The following is a 22,102-nucleotide window of genomic DNA, read 5'->3' on the forward strand; positions in this document are numbered from 1 at the left end:
GATGCTGACAGAGGCCATGCTCTGAGCAAACACTGACTGGACCTTTCTTTGTAGTGCCACTCGGTACCTAAAAGTGACAGACACCCCTGAGCCACAGGTAAGTACAAAGCCCAAGGGGCAGAGGTTTGGGGAGCCTGATCTCAGAGTGGCTGTGAGGACATGTTGTCCAGTCTAGGAATCACTACGTGCCATGCCTCCCAAGCCAGCCAGCAAATTCTAGCTGCCTCACCACGCCCCCTTTCCCTGTGTCAGTCTATTCTCAGTAGTCAGCCACAGGGATAGCTACCTGCCCACGGACATACCGGTGGAATTCTTTTGGGGAGTGGCTGCCATAGACAAAGTTAGCAATTCTGAGGGAGTGGAGGGGGAAAGGGTTCGCGCCCCAAACCTGTCTCATCTTTGGCTTTGTGCTTCACCCTATAAACCACTCTGGGGCACATCTGTCAGGTCTGGCTCCCACCCCTAAGCACAGACGCTGTCGCCTTGCTCAAGCCAGCCTTGATTCTTGCACTAATCTTGCACCAGGAAGCTTCAAGCATTGCCATCATAGGAATAGCAGTTTATTTTTAAAAAAGAAAATGTGTACGTATAATGTTAAAATGTATTCATCATCCACATTTCGATTATTTTGTCTGGGAACTTTGATTTCTCCAAGTGCCTGGGACCTAAGGAGGCAGGGCGGGCACAGTATCAATACAGAAAGCGGTGAGAGAAATTGAGCGATGGTGGTCTTTATTGGAGAATCAGGTATAGGTTGAGAGCTTTTCCTCGCAGATTCTTCATCTCCTCGAGCACCTTTTCTTCTGTCTTCTCAGGGAGCTGTGCTTGGTCTCTCATCTCCCTAAATACAAAGAACCCGACAATCAAAATGAGGACAAATTCATAAAATGCTCAAGTCCCTCACTGATGCCCTTCCGCTGGGCTCAGCGCTGCCTGGAATGTTCAATGAAGTTTGGTGGAGTTGTTTATAAAATAGGAGTTTTAAACTGTAATTACTGAAAACAGCTTGCAAGTGAGGCAAACCTGGCTTCCAAACTCAGCTACACCAGTTTCTTAGCACAAACATGGCATATAAACTTTCAGAGTCTCTATTTCTTAATAAATCAGGGAGCAATAACCAAACAAACCAGTAGCAGTTAATTCTTACTCACGGCGGTGCCACGTGTGTAAGAGTATGACTTTGCTCCAGAGTTTTAATGGCCGTTGTTCTCTGAAGTACTTCAATTGACTTGCTTTGGAGGGTCTGTGAGTGGAATTGTTTGGGCCACCCAGTTGCTTTAAAGATGTATACATTTTGGTGTTTTATTTCCCGGAATTTTAGGAAGGATTAATGACAACAGACTGGCAGAGATTTAGGAGTATGTTGTTTTCGCTAGGTGCTTTTGGGTTGATACAGATTCCAAGTGATCCTGGTACAAGATGAGATCTGCCCATGCCCTTTATCATCCTCACAGCTGTTGCTATGTTTGAGCCCATTGTTGTGACCACTGGGCCAGTCCATCTCACGGAGGGTCTTCCCCTCTTTCTATGCCTTTCCACTTTACCAAGCATAATGTCCCTTCCAGGGACTAGTCCCTCCTAATAACATGCCCAGAGTACGTGATCTTGCCATTCTTCATTCTTAGGAGCATTTTCTGTGTACTCTTTTAGAAACAGGTTTATTGGAGTATAATTCGCATATCATACAAATAGATAGTTCCATCATATTAAAAAGAATTGTAAAACCATCACCACAATCAAGTTTAGAATAGTTTCTTCTTTCTTGTGCTCAGTGTTATTAACTCCCCATTTCTCCTAATCTCTCCTTCCATTGTCCCCAAGAAGCCATTCATCCAGTTACTATCTTTATAGATTTACCAATCCTAGACAGGTAAAACATTCAGAACAAAAACAAAGTAAATCAGACAAAAATTTCAATAGAAAAGAAAGCAGAAAATATGCAAAACTAGAGCAAATTTCAAATGGGTCAAATGGAGATCAAATCATAGCATGCCACATTAAAAAAATCATTTTATTTGGGGCTCTTACAGCTCTTATCACAATCCATACAGCCATCCATTGCATTGAGCACATTTGTACATATGTTGTCATAATAATTTTCAAAATATTTTCCTTTTTCTATGTTTTCTTTATTTAATCATTTTTTGGGGGCTTGCACAACTCTTATCACAATCCACTGTGTCAAGCACATTTGTATATTTGTTGCCATCATTATTCTCAAAATATTTGCTTTCTACTTGATCCCTTGGTATCAGCTCTTCATTTCCTCTCTCTCTCCCTGATCCCCACTCCCTCATGAACACTTGATAATCTATGAATTATTATTATTTTGTCATATCTTACACTATCCGATGTCTCCCTTCACCCACTTTTCTGTTGTCTGTCCCCCAGGGGGGAGGTCACATGTGGATCCTTGTAATCAGTTCCCCCTTTCCATCCCACCCTCCCTCTACTGTCCCAATATTGCCACTCTCAGCACTGGTCTTGAAGGGATCATCCGCTCTGGATTTCCTGTGTTTCCAGTTCCTATCTGTACCAGTGTACGTCCTCTGGTCTAGCCAGACTTGCAAGGTAGAATTGGGATCATGATAGTGGGGGCGGGGCGGTCAAGCATTTAGGAACTAGAGGAAAGTTGTATGTTTCATCGTTGTTACACTGTACCCTGACTGGCTCGTTTCATGCCTGTGACCTTTCTGTAAGGGATGTCCAGTTGCCTACAGATGGGTATTGGGTCCCTAATATGCACTCCCCCTCATTTACAATGATTTGATTTTTTTGTTCTTTGGTGCCTGATACTTGATCCCTTAGACATCTCGTGCTCACACAGGCTGATGTGCTTCTTCCATATGGGCTTTGTTTCTTCTGAGCTAGATGGCTGCTTGTTTACCTTCAAGCCCTTAAGACCCCAGACACTATATCTTTTGATAGCTGGGCACCATCAGCTTTCTTCACCACATTTGCTTATGCACCCATTTGTCTTCAGCGGTCATATTGGGAAGATGAGCACACAATGATAGGATTTTTTGTTCTTTAATGCCTGATAACTGATCCCTTCGGCACCTCGTGATCACACAGGCTGGTGTGCTTCTTCCATTTGGGCTTTGTTTCTTCTGAGCTAGATGGCCACTTGTTTATCTTCAAGTCTTTAAGACCCTAGTTGCAAAACATTTTCTTTCTAATTGAACCCTTGATATCAGCTCCTCACTTTCCCATGCCCCACCCTCCCTCCCGCATGAGCGCTTAATAATTAAAATTTTATTTTCCATGTCTTACACCAACTGCTGTCTCCCTTCACCCCCCCTTTCTGTTGTCCATCCCCTGGGGAAGGAGTTATATGTAGATCATTGGGATCATTTACCCCACCCCCCCTTCCCTTTCCCCTCCTGGTATCACTACTCTCATTATTGGTCCTGAGGAACATGCTACATTGTAACCACTACACTTGCCATAATTGGTTTTGGAAAGCTCGGTGTCTGATGGCAAGGCTATTCCTATCCTTGGACTATGATCAGAGGGGTTTACCAGAGGCTAAATCCAGGTAGGGACCCTGCAAATGGATGTTGGCTTTCATTGTCACCCTTAGCTTTCTGCGAACCAGGTGCTCTCAATTTAAGCTCTGATACCATTCCCTCCATCCGATTTGAATTTTATTGTCTACACAAGCTAAGACACACTTGTGCTTCTTTCATGGGCACTTTATTGACGCCTCACTTAGATGGCAGCTTGTTTGAAGACAAGCCTTTAAGACCCCAGGTGCTATTATTTGGTAGCTGGACACCATTTGCTTTCCCCAGCACACTTTTTTTATAGCACCCATTTCTCTTCAGTGATCTCTTTGTAAAGGCAAGCATAGAGCAGGGTCATGTCATAAGAACTGATTGTTCTTAGACTAGGGCTAAAATTAAGTGAGAGCCCCAAATCCATTCCTACAGGTATGGTTTATATATGTCTCTCGCTCACCTTAGAGACATCATTGTCATTTTATGTTAGAGAACATTGTCAATTTTTCTCCTGGGGCATAGGCTAATTCTATTGTTAGTGTAATAAATTTAGATAATGGTATGCAATTTAGGACACGTTGAGTAAAATAAATTATACAAGTACTATGAACTGCAATATAAAAATTGTTGAATTGTATAGATTAAACTCTTAAGTGACTCGAGACACTATTTACATAAGCAATGGGGGTTGGTGATTAAACTTTCAATAATGTTCCTTTAAAACAGCAGAACAATGCCTATCAGATTAATACATAATAAAGCAAGGAGGGCATTACAATAGTAAGTATTACAATGGGCCACCATTCAATAGACACAAGGCAAGAGATCTGAACCAAAGTCCAATGACCCTCAATTCTATAGCCTTAGAATAATAGACATCTGCTTTATTTCACACTAGATAGCTTCTAGGAGTACTCTGGCTGTTCTTCTAAGACAGATTTGTTTATTCTTTTGGCAGTCCAAGGTACTTTCGATATTCTTTGTTGGCACCATAAGTCAAATGCATTGATACTTCTTCTGTCTTCCTATTCAATGCCCAACTTTGATATGCATGTGAGGCAATTTAAAATATCATAGCTTTGGTCAGGTGCACCTTGGTCCTCAAGATGCTATCCTTGCTCCTCAGCACTTTAACGTGGTCTTGTGCAACAGATTTACCCAATGCAAGCCAACGTTTGACTTCTTGAATGCTGCTTCCAGGTGATGTCTATCCAAGCAAGATAAAATTCTCGACGATGTTGATCTTATCTCCATTGATTGAGATATTGCCTATTGATCCAGCTGAGAGGATTTTGTTTTCCTTTATATTGAGTTATAATCCACACCGAATGCTATACTGTTTTATGTTTACCAGTAAAGATAAAAGCATTTTCAGCAACTAAGGTTGTATCTATGGCATGTTACAGAATGTTAATAAGTCTTCCTCTGATCCTGAAGCCATGGTCTTCTTCCTCTTGTACAGCTTCTCAGATTACTTGCTCAGCATACAGACTGAATACATATGATGGGAAGGTATACTCAGACACATACCTTTCCTGCTTTTAAGCTATTCAGGATTCCCTTGCTCTGTTTGAATGACTGCCTCTTGATCCATGTACATGTTTTCCACGAGCACAATGAACTGTTCTGGGATTTCCATTCTTCTCAAGGGTATCCATAGTTTGTTATGGTCCACAAAGTTGAATACCTTGGCATAGTCAATAAAACACAAGTAAACATCTTTCTAGTATTCTCTTCTTTCAGCTGAGATCCAGCTGATGTCAACAATGATATACCGTGTTCTATGCTTTCTTCTGAATCTGCCTTGAATTCCTGGAAACTCCCTATTGGTGTACTGTTGCAACCATTGTTGAATGATCTTCATCAAAATTTTACTTGTATGTGATATTACTGATATCGCTCTATTATTTGTATATTTTTTGTCTTCTAAAGCTTTGTTGTTTTTTAAATCATTTATTATAGGCTAATACAACTCTTACCACCATGCATACATACATACATCAATTGTGTAAAGTACATTTGGACATTCATTGCCCTCATCATTCTCAAAATATTTGCTCTCCACTTAAGCCCCTGGCATCAGGTCCTTATTTTTTTCTCCTCCTTCCCCGTTCTCCCCTCTCTCATGATCCCTTGATAACTTATAAATTATTATTTTGTCATATCTTGTCCTGTCCGACGTCTTCACCCACTTTTCTGTTGTCTGTCACTCAGGGAGGAGGTCGCATGTAGATCCTTGTAATCGGTTCCCCCTTTCCAACCGACCCTCCCTCTATCCTCCCAGTATCGCCACTCACACCACTGGTCCTGAAGAGATAATCTGTCCTAGATTCCCCATGTTTCCAGTTCCTATCTGTACCAGTGTACATCCTCTGGTCTAGCCAGACTTGCAAGGTAGAATTGGGATCATGATAGTGGGCGGTGGGACGGGGGGGGTGTCTAGGGAGAGCATTTAGGAACTAGAGGAAAGTTGTATTTTCCATCGTTGCTACTTCACACCCTGACTGGCTCGTCTCCTCCCCGAGGAGGATGCCCAGTGGCCTACTAATGGGTTTAGGGTCTCCACTCCACACTCCCTCCCTCATTCACTATGGTGAGATTTTTTGTTCTGATGATGCCTGATACTGGATCCTTTCCAACTCTCATGATCGCACAGGCTGGTGTGCTTCTTCCATGTGGGCTTTGTTGCTTTTGAGCTAGATGGCCTCTTGTTTACCTTCAAGCCTTTAAGACCCCGGATGCTATATCTTTTGATAGCCGGGCACCATCCACTTTCTTCGTGACATTTGCTTATGCAGATGAGCACACAATATGATTTTTTGTTCTTTGATGCCTGATAAATGATCCCTTCGGCACCTCATGATCACACTAATGCTTGCGGTGAGTGAAGAAAATCCAGAACAAGCAACCTGTCCAATCCTCTACCCTAAACTAGTTTGTTGCTTCTGAACTAGATGGCCACTTGTTTACCTTCAAGCCTGTAAGACCCCAGGTGCTATTCTTTTGATAGCCAGGCCCCATCAGCTTTCTTCACCATATTTGCTTCTTCACTCGCTTTGTCTTCAGTGGTTGTGATGGGAAGGTGAGCATCATAGAATGCCAATTTAATAGAAGAAAGTATTCTTGCATTGAGGGAGTACTTGAGTGGAGGCCCAAAGTTCTTCTGCTACCTTAATACTAAACCTATAAATATATGCACATAGATCTATTTCCCCATCCTCATAAATATATTTGCATATATACATGTCTTTATCTAGACCTCTCTATAAATTCCCTTTGCCTCCCAGCTCTTTCCTCTATTTCCCTTGCCTTTCCTCCTGTCCCACTATCATGTTCAGTACCCACCAGGGTTTCAGCAATTCCTTGTAGTTACATTACCCTTGATCATGCCCTACCCAGTCTCCCACACCCTCCTCACCACCGATTTGGATCACTTGTTGTTCTAATTTGTATATTCTGTTGGGTTGCCTTTCTTTAGGATTGGCACAATATGGCTATTTTCCAGTCAGTCTACTGGAAAATTCTATGAGGGCAGAATTATTCCAATGCCAAACACAGACAAAGATATTACCAATAAAGAAAAATTAAAGACCAATATCTTCACATGAACACAGAAGTAAAAATACTCTCCCCTTCAATTTTGGGGGGCATAAGTGAGTGAGTGCTTCATCAACCTGTTGAAACATTTCAATTGGTGTTTCATCAATCCCGGAAGCCTTGTTTTTCTATCATGCCTCCAGTGCATCTTGGACCTCTTCCTCCAGTACCATCAGTTCTTGACCATGTGCTACTTAAAAAAAAAAGGTTGAATGTTGAGTACTTCTTTTTGGTATAATGACTATATATTTCTTCCATTTTCTTTTGATGTTTCCTGCATTAGTCAATATTTTACCCATAGAATCTTTTAATATGGTTAAATGATTATCATTAAAAGAAGCACAGCATCTTCTAATTGCTCAATTAGCGTCAATTGATTTTCCATCTTTATGAACAAAGTGGATACAATATCTATGACTCTGACAAAGACTCCAGAAAGGGGGCTGAGAGGGAGCGCTACACACCTGGGTTGCCAGGTGTGCAAGGGGATACTAGGTAGAATCTATTGTCAAATAAAGTGAGGTTGTAAACTAAGGGGTGAGAGCAATAGGGGCCTGGGAGGTGGGAAGTAGCTGGACTTTTTAAGGGAAAACTAACTTATTATGGGCTTGGGCCAAGCGTTAGGTTGAAGATGGAGATTTAGCAGAGAAATTGTTGTCATGCTTACTAACTACCATTCTAATCCCGATGAGAAAATGATGAATACTTTGGTTGAAAGGACATATGTCTAAAGATTGTGAACTCAGCTCTAAGATGTGTCTTGTGGAGTAGAGAGAAGAATACAATATAAAACTGCCTGCTTCTTTTAGTGGTGTCCAGGAGTGGGCGGGAGGGGAAGGAGTGCTAGCTTAGGTGCCATCGAGTTTTTGTGAATGATGGTGGGATAATTTGGGGAAAACTAGTGAGAATGGTTGTACCATGTGCAAAGGGCCACCAGTGTCACTGAAGTCCATGTGTAGACACTGTTGAATGAGCATATACTGTTTTGTGTTTATTTTTAATTCAATAAAAACAAAACAAAATCCCATGCTTCTGAAACACTTTACGAAGAGGGTAAGTACAGGAAAGTACTGACAGTTTTGGAAATGCAGAAACATCCAAAAATGGAAAATCAAAATGTTTCTCAACATAAGCAACTGAAGAAAAAACAAGAAAACTAGCATCTAGTTAGCACCTCTATATGGAACCGTGGCTGAAAACATAGAGGTCATGCCTCCTCTTAACATATTAATCATGAAAGGGAGTGTGGTAATCTCAGTAGTGTTGAATGATATGCCAACAACAAAAAGGGATCTCCGTTTCTTGGACATTTGAGACTTTACACAATGGCGGCCCCTCCTGTCTTGTGAAGAAGGATGAGATCACATTGAGACAACAATGGGTTTCTCAGATTCATTACAGCCTTCAAAGGAGAGCAGATGATTCTTTGCAGCTGCAAAAATAAATGTGTGCCAGAAATCCAATGGTTAACAGTCTTCGTGAGGAAAATAACACCGTTTATAGTTTGCTTTGTTTTGCCCCTGAAAGTTTAAGCTCTGGCTGCAGGGGAATCAGATGGCACCGACTCTGCTGACTTCTGGCTGAGGAGCTTAAGGAGATGAAGAAACTGGACAAAGAGGACAAACCAGACACAGGATAATGCTCGTAGTGAGTGAAGAAAATCCAGAACAAGCAACCTGTCCAACTAGTCTAGAGAACAACAACTTGTTGAAAATACTCCAGAGCCCCCCAAAGATCATTAAGCTGATAATTGATACCTGGAAAAATGTACACAAAGTGACTTTAACTGCAAAGTGAACTTAGAATATCATGGATAAGTTGGCTACAAATGTGTGAAATGCAAGCATACTTTGAAAAATTGAAAATAATTAGAAGTTAACTTGGTATGCAGAAAAAGCATAGTTGGTATAGTTTACAAATGTGTGTAGTAAAATATGTATAGTTTACTGTGTTGGCTTATTTTCTTTGTATAAAGTAGCTGAAATTTGTTCAGAAAAAGAAAAAGAATGACACACTCCTTTGGGTCAATATACAAAGTAACACTTCTGCTTTGTTTACTAACAATTTTGTAACCAAGTGGCAGTCAACAGTAGCTGTGCAGTACAAAGGGTAACGCGGTGCAAGGAAAGACAAACCCTCTATCTCTAGGAGTAGGTTTTGAAATAGAAAACAAAAGGTGTCTGTGGATATTTAAAAGTTTTCTCAACTATTTGAACCTTGAACAAAAGCCCAAGTGGATGTACATGTTAATGCAAAAAAACAAAAACAAAAAAGGTACTGGGTGCAGTGCAGCGTCACAGGATGTTAACGGATCAAAGTAGATGCTCACTAAAACACTCTTAAACATTTTCATCACCCAAACTCTACTACCAGAAACCGACCACTTCTGAGACGAGTTGTTGCTACAAGCCTCTAAAATGATCACAGATGTGCCAAAGAGACGCCACGTTATTCTATGGGACGGGATATTCCTTTCAGAAATGGTGACCCAACAAGCAAACACCTGACACACAAAAATAAACAAGCACGGAAAAGAAATTTGCAGCTTAAGGAAGAAAGGGTGATATGATGAGCGACTCTTATGAATGAGAAAGAATAACTCCAGTGAACATGAAAAAGGCAAAAATGCCTAATCAAAAGAAGGAAAATAACTAGAGTTTTAACTATCCCAGTAGCAAAGGAGTGAAAATTGAATTAATGAGGTGACCGTGTTTTAATACAATAGGAAAAATAAAAACAAACAGAAACTAGTAGTCTGTGTTGACCAGTTATTTGAATACAGGCACTTCTTTTTATTTTTAAATTAATTTTGTTGACAAAATACACAGCAACACATACACAAATCCAACAGTTTCTCCATGTACCATTTAATGACACTGATTATAGTCTTCAAGTTATGCAGTCATTTAAATCCTCTTTTTCTGGGTTGTACCTTCCCCATTAATAAATCTGCTGTCTCCTAAGTGTTTGCTTTAATCTTTCAAGTTGTTGTTAGCAATTTAATCCTATTATTCTTAAAAGAGCACGATGTTCAAGTCAGCTATTTTTATTTAACCAGTTAAGTTAAACTACTGTTTAGTTTTAAGATGATGTCATTATATATATATATATATATATATAATTTTATATATGTCATTTTATATATATGTATATATATATATATATATATATATATATATATATAGCTTTCTAATGTGGTCTCTTTCAGAGTACCTGGTTGCGGTAGCTGGGTACCATCTAGTTCTTCTGGTCTCAGGATCATGGAGGCTAATGTGGCACATTAATTAATTGGACTAATTGTTTCCATGTGTCATTAATTTTTCACCACTCTTCTTTTGCTCCAGACAGTGCGCTATCAAGATCTGCAGCTCAGAGGGCCACTTACAAACTTTGAAGACCCCAGTCACTGCTCACCAAAGCAGGCTGTAGAACTCTTATCCTTGTGGACTATGTTATTGCCAATGGACTTTAGTGTCCCCCCAAGACCATAGCCTTGAGCCCAGGAACTCATTCCCTTTAGGTATTTGGGTATGTCTTACAGCTTTTGTTCCCTGTATGATCCTTCACAAAGAATGAAGCACTGCCTGGTTCTGCCCCTTGCTCACAAATATTCTTATGGCTCAGTTTCTTTTTTCATGTATACAAATCCTCTGTCAAACCTCTCTCTATTTGTAGGTCCATTCATTCCAATCTCCTCAGTACAACATCACTCTGCCTACTTCCCCCCCGGGCTTCCTCTCATATTCATGTCTAGTCATGCTCTTGTAGGACTGTGTATGTAACAGGATTTACCTCTGTGAGCTTAAATGTTTTCACTCCTCTCCCGTGTCTTCCCCTGCCCCCGTCATTTTGCCCACTTCCCTCTTTAGATGATCTTAGGACAATAGTTCCTGGGGAACCCTCTAACTTTGCAGACTCTAGGAGCATTTGAAATTCTGTTCTTCATTTCCCTCCTTTGATGGGGATTCTCTTATGGAGTATTTGATTAAACTGTTCAGTCCGATGGCTAGGTACCATTCAGTTCTTCTGGCCTCAATGCAAAGGAGGCAATTAGGCACACTGGGTGCACTCTTGACCTGCTCTTATGTTGATGGATTTTCTAGATGACAATTTAGCGATCTCTATTAAAATATTAAAATGCACATGATCTATAATTGCCGTATATACTCGAATATAAGCCAACCCGAGTATAAGCCGAGCCACCTAATTATTACCTGGGAAACCAGAAAAAAACTGATTGACTCGAGTATAAGCCTAGGGTGGAAAATGCAGAAGCTATTGGTGAGTTTCAATAATCAAAACAAATGAAAATAAAATGACTAAAAATGGAGACATCAGTGGGGTCATGTATTTAAATATTTATTTTAAATAAAAACATAAATAAAAGGACAACAAGTCATTTAACATTAGTAAACCAGCACAGTAAGTGGAAAATAGGCTCAACAAAAACAATAAGGTATCAACAATGATACCTTAAGAGTACTATTCCCTGAGCTCAATCAGCAACCAAGCTGAAATGTAAAGAGTTACATATGTAAAGAGTTACATATGGATTCCTCATCATCATCCATATCCCAATCCAGAGCTTCAGCTGGTGTGAGGTCCTCATAGAAGCCATCCTCGCTGGGGTACCACTGACCCATGTATAAGCCGAAGCCCAGTTTTTCAGCATATTTTTTTTGTGCTGAAAACCTTGGCTTATACACGAGTATATGTGGCATATTTCTATCTGATAAGTCTGCATAAATCTTGGATGTTTGATGTAGCACTACTTATCAGAGGAAGACACTGAGAATCATCTGTATGCCCGATAATGGGGGTTAAATAAGTTATGGCAGGTTTACTCAGTGACATATAATAATATTTGTTTGTTTTTGTCAATGTGAATTATGGTGCTGAGAAAACAATGGATGAACTGCCAGGAGAGTGAAAACCCTTTCTGAGAATAAGTACAAATAGAATGCTCCCTAGAAGCCGGGATGACTGAACTTCAACTCACATATTTGGTCATGTTATCAGGAGAGACCGTGTCTGTGAAAGTACTCATCTTGGTAAAGCGGAGGCTCAGCCTCCAAGGAATACCCTCAGAGAGAGAATTGGCACCGTGACTGTAACGATGGGCTCATAGGTAAGCGGGACGATGTCAATGACGGTTGTCCATAGGGCTGTTATCAGTCAGAACCCAAGTGATAGTCCCTAACACCAACATAGATGAGATATCGCTAAATACAATGCAGAAAACAAAAATTGTGTATTATGATTTCTTTTTCGTTACATGTGCATACGTATGTCCATATGTAAAAATGCTTGAAAGGCCACATATGAAAATGTAAAATTTACTACCTGTGGGCCGTGGGTTAAGGAGCCCTTGGGTGTAGTTGGTTACACGTTGGGCTGCTAACTGCCGTGTCAGCAGTTCAAGTCCAGTAATCACACTGCTAAAGAAAGGTGAGGTTTTCTGCTCATAGGAAGATTTAGTGGCACAGAAACCCCACGGGGCTGTTCCACTCTGTCCTATGGGCTCCCTATTGGCCAGAACCACCCAAATTACAGTGAGTTTGGTGATTTTGAGTCTGAGTAGTAGGATTCATTATTTTTATTCTGGATATTTTCTGTATATTCTGATTTTTTTATTAATAAACGAACAGTATTATTTACACAAGAAAATATTTTTAAAAAACTAAACTATATCAAATGTCTAAGCCAAATACAGGCTGTTCTCGAATGTGCCAAAGGAGTAAAACATCAGTCTGTTTTCCTGACTATGACAGTGGAGCACCAAAGGAGCGTAGCAGTGTTTTTGAGGATCTAGTTCACATAAAGCAGCTTGCTAAATGCTTTTACATCTGGCACATCATTTAATCCTTATAACCGTCCTGTGAGAGGCTTTGTTATCTGCATCTCATAAACGAGGAACGAGAGCCTGGGAAAGAGCAATGACTTGGCTCAGGGTCTCAGTTACAAGCACTGGTGGAGCTGGGAAATTCAGCCCCAGGTCCCATCTGATCCTACAGGCTAGAGTCCCTTATACTGAATGATTCTCAATCAGCTACTAACAAGAAACAGACACATTTCTTTAGTTAAATGATAAGAGAATGGAGAAAGTAGATTTGAATTTAAAAGTTTATGTGCCAACAACATTTGAGGGCAAGAAAAAAACATTTTCCCCTAAATATCTAAGATGTCAGATATACATTTGTTTCTAGAAAAGATATAGTAAGATGAAAAGAATACAAAAGTTTAGTGCTTTATATAGGATAGACTTTATCCTTTATAAGGCATAAAAACATGCACTTACTTTTCTTTCTTGCTATCTTTGTGGTCCACCATTGGGAATTCCACCTGGATCATCTCTGGAGTCAATAATATTTCTATATCCTGTTCGCAGAGCTCACTGAAAAGGAATAAGGTATTTCACTTGAATGTTTTGGAATTTCTAAACTAAAAACAGAATGAAATATTGCGATCATTTAAAAGTTACACAACCGATATGACTTTCAACTGCGGTTCCATCTACTTTTGTTGAGTTTATAAGTAAAAAGAAGCAGAAGGCTCCCTTCCATTAACCAACTATTTATTTATTGTTGAGTAGGAATAACTATTTACAACAGAGAATAAAAAGGAGTTTTAAAATTGGGTCTATATAATTTATATTCTTTTCAAGTGCACAGGGAACATTTACTAAGATTGACCAGTTCTGGAGCCATAAAGAATACCTATGTGATTTTTAAAAGGTAGAAATTAATCACGCTATGTTCTCTGGTCACAATGGAATTAGAATAGAAATCAATAGCAAAAAAGGTAACTAGAAAATCCACTTTTACCAGATTAAGCCATATACTTCCAAATACCCCAGTTGTCTGTCTGTTTGTCAAACTGTTTGCCATGAGAGGTAAAATATGAACTTGCATACATCCCACCTGAATTCAGAGATCAGTTCTAGAACAGAATTTATACATTGAACACTAATGACCAAAAACCCGATGAGCTGTGGGATGACATCAAGAACACTAGACATGAAGAAAGCAAAAGGTCATTAAAAAGACAGGAGATAAAGAAAATTCCAAAGTGGATGTGAGAAGAGACTCTTAGACTTACTCTTGAACACGGGGTAACTAAAGCAAATGGAAGAAATGATGATGTAAAAGAGTTTGACAGAAAATTGCAACAGGGTACCTTGAGAAGATAAAGTAAAGCCTTATAATGAGACTTGTTAAGACCTAGAATTATAAGTCCAAAGGGAAGAGCATGCTCAGCATTTCTCAAGTTAAAGGGACCGAAGAAAAAATTCAAGCTTGAGTTGTCATATTGAAGGATTATATAGGCAAAAGATGAAATAATCCCAGGATCATCAAAAGAAGATGGAAGGAATACAAACTCATTCTACCAATAAGAACTGGTTGACATCCAGCCATTTCAAAAGGTAGCATATGATCAAGAACCAATGGTATTGAAGGTTTCAAGCTACACTGAAGGCTTTGGGAAAAAACAAAGCTGCAAGATTAGATGGAATTTCATATGTACGTATGATCACTATGAGTAGGGAAAGACTCAATGACACAAACAATAAATCAGGCCACCTGTGGAGGTACAAATGAGTTCTTTCCCTCAGGGGCTTCTGGGATGACCGAATACATAGACATTGCTGTTGTTGGGTGCCATTTAGTCAGCTCTGACCCACAGCTAACCTGTGCACACCAGAATGAAACACTGCACCAGCCTGTGTCATCCTCATGCAGCCACTGTGTCAACCCATCTGGTTGAGGGCCTTCCTCTTTTTCGCAACCCTTCTGCTTTACCAAACATGATGTTCTTTGCCAGGGGCTGGTCTCTCTGGACCATACGTCCAAAGTATGTAAGACAAAGTCTTGCCGTCCTTGATTCTAAGCAGCACTCTGGCCTTACTTCTTCCAATACACCTCGGTCTAGCAGTCCATGGTACTTTCGCTATCCTTCTCCAGCACCACAATTCAAATGCATCTATTCTTCTACAGTCTTTCTTATTCGATGTCTAACTTTCATATGAATATGATGCAATGGAAAATACCATGGGTTGCACCAGATGTACCTTAGTCTCAAAGTAACATCCTTGATCTTCAGTACTCTAAGGAGGTTGTGCATAGCAGGTTTACCTAATGCACTATACTGTTGGAACTCTGGACTGTGGCTTCAATGAGCATTGCTTGTGAATCCAAGTAAGATAAAATCCTTAACAACTTCAACCTATTGCCCCAATTGTGAGGGTTTTGGTTTTCTTTTTGAAAAAAATCATTTTATTGAGGGCTCATACAATTCTTATCACAATCCATACATATATTGCGTCAAGCACATTTGTACATTTGTTGTCCTCATCATTCTCAAAACATTTTCTTTTTACTTGAGCCCTTGTTATCAGCTCCTCATTTCCCCCCTCCCTCGCCCACCCTTCCTTCCTCATGAGCCCTTGATAATTTATAATTATTATGATTTTTCATGTCTTACATTGTCTGATGTCTCCTTTCACACACTTTTCTGTTGTCCATCCCCCTGGGAGGGGACTATATTCAGATCATTGTGATTGGTTCCCCCTTTGTCCCCCCAACTTCTCCTTACCCTCCGGGTATCGCTACTCTTATTAATGGTCTTGAGGGGGATTTTAGTTTTCTTTACATTGAGTTGTAATACACACTGAAGGCTACAATATTTGATCTTCACAGCAAGTGCTTCAATTCCCCTTCACTTTCAGCAAGCAAGTGTGAAGCACATTTTAGGTTGTTATCAACCCTTCCTCCAATCCTGATACTGTACTCTTCTTCATATAATCCAGCTTCTCTGATGATTTGTTTAATATACAGATGGAACAAGTATGGTGAGAGGATACAACCCTGATACACACCTTTCTTTCTTTTTTAAAAATCATTTTATTGGGGGCTCATACAGTTCTTATCACAATGCACACATGCATCCATGGTGTCAAGCACCTTTGTACATTTGTTGCCATCATCATTTCAAAACATTTTCTTTCTACTTGAGCCCTTGGTATCAGCTCATTTTTCCTCCTCCCTCCCCTACCCTCTTTCCCTCATGAACCCAATAATTTATAAATCATTATTTTTTCATGTCTTATACTGTCCAATGTCACCCTTTACCTACTTTTCTATTGTCCGTCTCCCAGGGAGGGGGTTATATGTAGATCATTGTGATTGATTCTCTCTTTCTCCCCCCACCTTTCCCTTACCCTCCTGGTATTGCTACTCTCATTATTGGTCCTGAGGGTTTTATTTTTCCTGGATTCCCTGTGTTTCCAGCTCTTATCTGTGCTTGTGTACATGCTCTAGTCTAGCCAGATTTGTAAGGAAGAGTTGGGGTCATGATAGTGGGTGGGGAGGAAGCATTAAAGAACTAAAGGAAAGTTTTATGTTTCATTGGTGCTATATTGCACCCTGAATGGCTCATCTCTCCTTATGACCCTTCTGTAAGAAGATATCCAATTGTCCCACAGATGGGCTTTGGGTATCCACTCTGCACTCCCCCTCATTCAAAATGATTTGATATTTTGTTCTGGATCTTTGATGCCTGATACCTGATCCCATGGACACCTGATGATCACATAGGCTGGTGTGCTTCTTCCATGTGGGCTTTGTTGCTTCTCAGCTAGATGGTCACTTGTTTATCTTCAAGCCTTTATGACTCCACACATTATATCTTTTGATAGCTGGGCACCATCAGCTTTCTTCACCACAATTGCTTATGCACCCATTTTATCTTCAGCGATCATGTCAGGAAGCTAAGCATCACGGAATGCCAGATTATTAGAACAAAGTGTTCTTGCATTGAGGGAGTACTTGAGTAGAGGCCCAATGTTCAACTGCTACCTGGATACTTAACATATAAATATATGCACATAGATATATTTCCCTATCGTTATATAAAAATATATTTACATGTGTACATGCCTGTATTTAGACCTCTGTAAGCGCCCTTTGCCTCCTAGTTCTTTCCTCTATTTCCTTTTACTCTCTTCTTGGCCCACTATCATGTTTAGCCTTTATTCATTGCTTTGCTCCCCTTGCTGCTCTGCTGCACACCCTTAACGTTTCTCCCTGGTGTGGTGGGGTCACATTGGGCACAATTCCCATGCTGTGCCTCCAGTGCAATGGGTCCTTGACGTGCTATGGGTCTGTTAGGGGCATCATGCCTTGTGATGGGGCCCGCTCTATGATCCTTTCTGTGCATTGGCTGATCTGAGCAGAAATATCGTCCTCAGGGCTTGATGGGCCAGGATCACACACCTTTCTGGATTTTAAACCATGCAGTATTTCCTTTTTGTTTTCAAAACTGCCTTTTGATCCATGTGTAAGTTCCAAATGAGCACAATGAATTGTTCCAGAATTCCCATTCTTCTCAAGGTTACCCACAGTTTATTGTGGTCCACACAGTCAAATGTCTTTGCACAGTCAATGAAACACACGTACAATATCCTTTGGTCTTCTCTGCTCTGAGCCAAGATCCATCTGACATCAGCAATGATATCTGTTATTCCATGTCCTCTTCTGAATCCAGCCTAAACTCCAGGCAGCTCCTTGTCAGTGTACTGCTGCAATCATTGTTGGATGATCTTTGGAAAAAAATTATTTGTGTACACTATCAATGATATAGTTCTGTAGTTTGAACATTCTGTTGGGTAACTTTTCTTTGGAATGGACACAAATATGGATTTCTTCCAGTCAACTGGCCAAGTAACCATCTTCCAAATTTCCTGGCATAGACAAGTGAGGGCTTCTTCAACTTTTTGAAACATTTTAATGGGCATTCCATCAACTCCTGGAGCCAAGGTTTTGGCTAATGGAGTTAATGCAGTTTGACCTTCTTCCGTCAGCAACATTGATTCTTGCTCATATGCTACCTGCTGCAATGGCGGCCTCTTAACTAGTTCTATTTGGTATAATGACTCTGTGTATTCTTTCTATCTTTGCTATAGAATCTTCCTGACATACACAGACAAATCTGCTATCGGATCTTTCTGACATTTGTAGACTATATATACAGGTACTTTCTAAAACAATTCACAATATAAGTCAGTCGGTGTCAAGTGTCCACTAGATGAGGTTTAAGGGTATAAATAAGGACTAGATAGGATGGTCAGCATATAGTAGGTATGATCTTAGTTGACTGTAGAAAGAAGATTCTGAGTTTATTCTGTTTATAGCTATTTGGGGCACGAGGAGTTTAAAAAAGTTTTCAAAAGCCAGCTCTGTCTAGATAACCACGGCCCCCACCCCCAAATAAAACAGTTCGCAGAAGATTCCTATGTTGTTCCTTTAGAAAAATTTGTGAACCACTGACAGGTTGGGCAGTGAATATGGAAGACCAAAAAGTATCTAGAAATCACCTCTCATATGTATGTATATTTTTTCACAATTCAAATATATGTATTTGTTAAAGAACACACCAAGCCACCAATTTTGGAGCAGAGAATAAATCACCATAAAAAGTGACTCTTTGTAGTAACTTAAATCTCAATACAAATAGAATATAAATCTCAGCACATATTGGAGAAAAAATCAATGTTTTTAAAACCAGTTTTTAATAAGTAATTTAATATTTAGGAAACATGTATGAGTATAAGAATAATGAGACCAAAATCCTTTGTTGAGTGTCACACACACACATACACACACACACACACACATTAACAAACAGAAAACATTTTTCTTTCTTTAAAAAAAAATAATAATGGGGATTCTTACAGCTCTTATAACATTCCATACATCAATTGTATCAAGCATATTTGTACATATGTTGCCATCATCATTTCCAAAACATTTTCTACTTGAGCCCTTGGTATAAGCTCCTTTTTGTCCCCTCCCTCACCCACCCTCCCACCCTTGTGAATCCTTGATCAATGATATATTGTTATTATTCTTTGGTATCTTATACTCTCTGTTGTCTCCCTTCACCCACATTTCTGTTATTTGTCCTCTGTGAGGGGCTATATATCCAACCTTGTGATGGGTTCTCCCTTTCTTCCCCTTCCCCCCTCCCTTACCATCCCCCTGCCCTCATGATATCACTACTCCTACTACTGTGCCTGAGGGGGTTATGTGTCCTCAGTTCCATGTGTTGAGAGCTCTTATCTGTACCAATGTGTGTTCTCCAGTCTAGCCAGATTTGTAAGGTAGAACTAGGTCATGGTAGTGGGGGTGAGAGCGGGTAGCATTCAGGAACTAGAGGAGTGATGTGTTTTGTCGTGCTATACTGCACCTTGGTTGAATTATCCCTTCCTTGTAACCTTTTGTGGAGGGGATATCCAATTATCCACAGATGGGCTTTGAATCTCCACTCAAACCCCTTCGTTACCATCAGTATAGTTGTTTGTTTTAGATCTTTTGATACCTGATACAGTTGACACCTCATGATCACAGACAGGTGTGCTTCTTCCATATAGCTTATTTATTTCCCTGCTGGATGGCTGCTTGTTTAACTTCAAGCTTTTAAGACCCCAGACACTATATTTTTTGGTAGCCGGGCACAATCCTCTCTCTTCACCACATTTGCTTTTGCACGCATTTTGTCTTCCGCGATCTTGTCAGGAAGGTGAATATCAAAGAATGCCAGGTTATTAGAATAAAATGTTCTTTGAACACATATTTTATTGCTGTTGGCAGCATTGCCTTTGCTGAAATCCTGTGATTCATTCTGGAAGAAGATGGCTTCTTTGGAAATATCTGTGAAGTATGTTGTCTTTTATAGGAGACAGGTTTGTCCTAAATGCAGTGCCTTAGTGACAGTGATCTGGCTTTCATGTTCACGTCTTTCTGATTACCCCTCCCCCCCCCCCCCCTTGCTCAGTGCATTAGATTGAGGTGGGTTACGGAACAAAAAGGTCTCTCTCTCTCTCTCTCTCTTTCTCTCTCTCGCCAGTGCTTGAGGCGAGTAGTCCAGATTTGAAGTTTGTTCTGCTGCATAAAGTCAGTTAAGGGTATAGGCTATTTGATATCTTCTTGTGGTTCTGCTATTAGCTAGAACAGGAGTTGGCAAACTTTCTGTAAAGATAACAGATCTTTTAGGGATTTGGGCCACTAGGTTTCTCTTGTAGCTATCCAACTCTGCCATTGTCGGGCGAGAGGAGTCAGAAAAAACACATAAATGAATGGAAATGGCTGTGGAACAGCCAATTATAAATATAGCTTTATTTATAAAAGTAGGAAGATGGTCAGATTTGACTGCAGGACCATCCCAGACATAGGGCTGTGTTTTTTGATGATTGACGCGGAACCACTGCTTGTGTGGGTTCCATTTGGAGGAAATGTGGGAAAAGAATGTGTGACCATTTGTTGGTCAATTTGCCATCCCGTGGTAGCTTACATGTTGCTGGAAGGTATGTCACCAGTATTTAAAATACCATCAGAGCCATCATGGTGAACCGGTTTCAGCAGAGCTTCCAGACTACAAAGACAGAATAGCCTGTCCACTTCTAAGGAAGTAGCTTATGGCTGGGAAAGAGCAGCCTCCTCATCAATGATTTGGCTGGAGTAGTAAAACCTGTAAGATGGGGCATGACTCCGAATGAGAACCACAGCAAATGTCCATGAGTAATCCTAAGATGGATGTGCGAACTATCACTCTCGGTACACGTTAGCTCTCAGTAAGTGCCAGCTCTTGTTCCTATCATCCTCACCACTAACACTGCCATCATCTCTTTGAATTCTGACAACCCTCTAAGGCAGCGGTTGTCAACCTGTGGGTCATGACCTCTTTGGGGGTCGAGCGACCCTTTCGCAGGGGTCACCCGATTCATCACAGTAGCAAAATTACAGTGACAAAAGTAGCAACAAAAATAATTTCTATGGTTGCGGGGGTCGCCACAAACGAGGAACTGTATGAAAGGGTCGCAGAATTAGGAAGGTTCAGAACCACTTTCTAAATAGGAGGGACCATTTGATTCCAATTTCAAAATGAACGAAAAAAAAACACAATTGACTGAACATCCGTGCTGCATGCAGGAAGGGTCGACTATGTCTTGATTTGTTAGACATCGCTCAGGAGAGCATTGCCAGACAGGACTTGCCCTTTGACCCTAAAGGAAATGTGCAATGGACGGCCCTATCAGTGGCACTCTTAGTAGCTTCGGTGCAAGTTACTGCCACCTTTCTTTAAGATGTGGATGCAAGTCTTGCAAAATACAGTGTGGAGGGCTTAGGCAAACCAGATGAAACTGCAAATGTTTGGAATTTCATGGATTGTTTATCTGTAAAATTGCAGCAAAAGTATACTATGTGGAAAATTATAGAAGCGGTAATATATTTTTTTTGAGGCTTTTAACTATGAAAAACCCTGTGGTTCATCAAGTAATGAAATGTTTCCTGTGATCACATAGCAGGCTACGTGACGTTATCATTGTGATGATAAGTTGTCATTAGTGCTTGGGGTATCAGAATTGCTTTGCTGCCCTCACAACCGACGGCATAGCCTTATCAATTTTTTTTCTTTTATAGATCTTGCTTTTGGCCCTGAGTCTAAAACTGTCATTGTGAAATGCAAATCCATCTAGATTGTCTGCTGTGGTTAGATGCATTGCTCTAATAGTGACAACAGAACAAGACACAACAGAAGTTGTGTCTTTTTTCATCTATACTAGGCCTATGAATCATATTGAGGTGGTTTTTTTGTTAAAGTTGTTAAGTGGTAAAGCTTCTTTTTTAATTTTTTAAAACATTTTATTAGGGGCTCATACAACTCTTATCACAATCCATACATAGACATACATCAATGGTATAAAGCACATCTGTACATTCTTTGCCCTAATCATTTTCTTTTTTTTAAAACATTTTATTAGGGGCTCATATAACTCTTATCACAATCCATACATATACATACATCAATTGTATAAAGCACATGCGGACATTCTTTGCCCTAATCATTTTCAAAGCATTTGCTCTCCACTTAAGCCCTTTGCATCAGGTCCTTTTTTTTCCCCCTCCCTCCCTACTCCCCCCTCCCTCACGAGCCCTTGATAATTTATA

General features: G+C 40.2%; 1 protein-coding gene across 1 annotated transcript in view; it reads right to left on the reverse strand.

Annotated features, from left to right (window-relative positions):
• Positions 1-732: 732 nt before the first annotated feature.
• CFAP221 (cilia and flagella associated protein 221) overlaps positions 733-22,102 on the reverse strand; it is a 138,599-nt gene continuing 117,229 nt past the window's right edge. Inside the window, exons 22-23 of the mRNA XM_075530288.1 lie at positions 13,396-13,491; positions 733-841 (exon numbers count right to left, since the gene is read on the reverse strand). Coding sequence (XP_075386403.1) covers positions 733-841; positions 13,396-13,491 — 205 coding nt within the window. The remainder of the gene's footprint in view (positions 842-13,395; positions 13,492-22,102) is intronic.

This window comes from Tenrec ecaudatus, chromosome 13, assembly GCF_050624435.1.
Source record: "Tenrec ecaudatus isolate mTenEca1 chromosome 13, mTenEca1.hap1, whole genome shotgun sequence".
Taxonomy (NCBI): domain Eukaryota; kingdom Metazoa; phylum Chordata; class Mammalia; order Afrosoricida; family Tenrecidae; genus Tenrec; species Tenrec ecaudatus.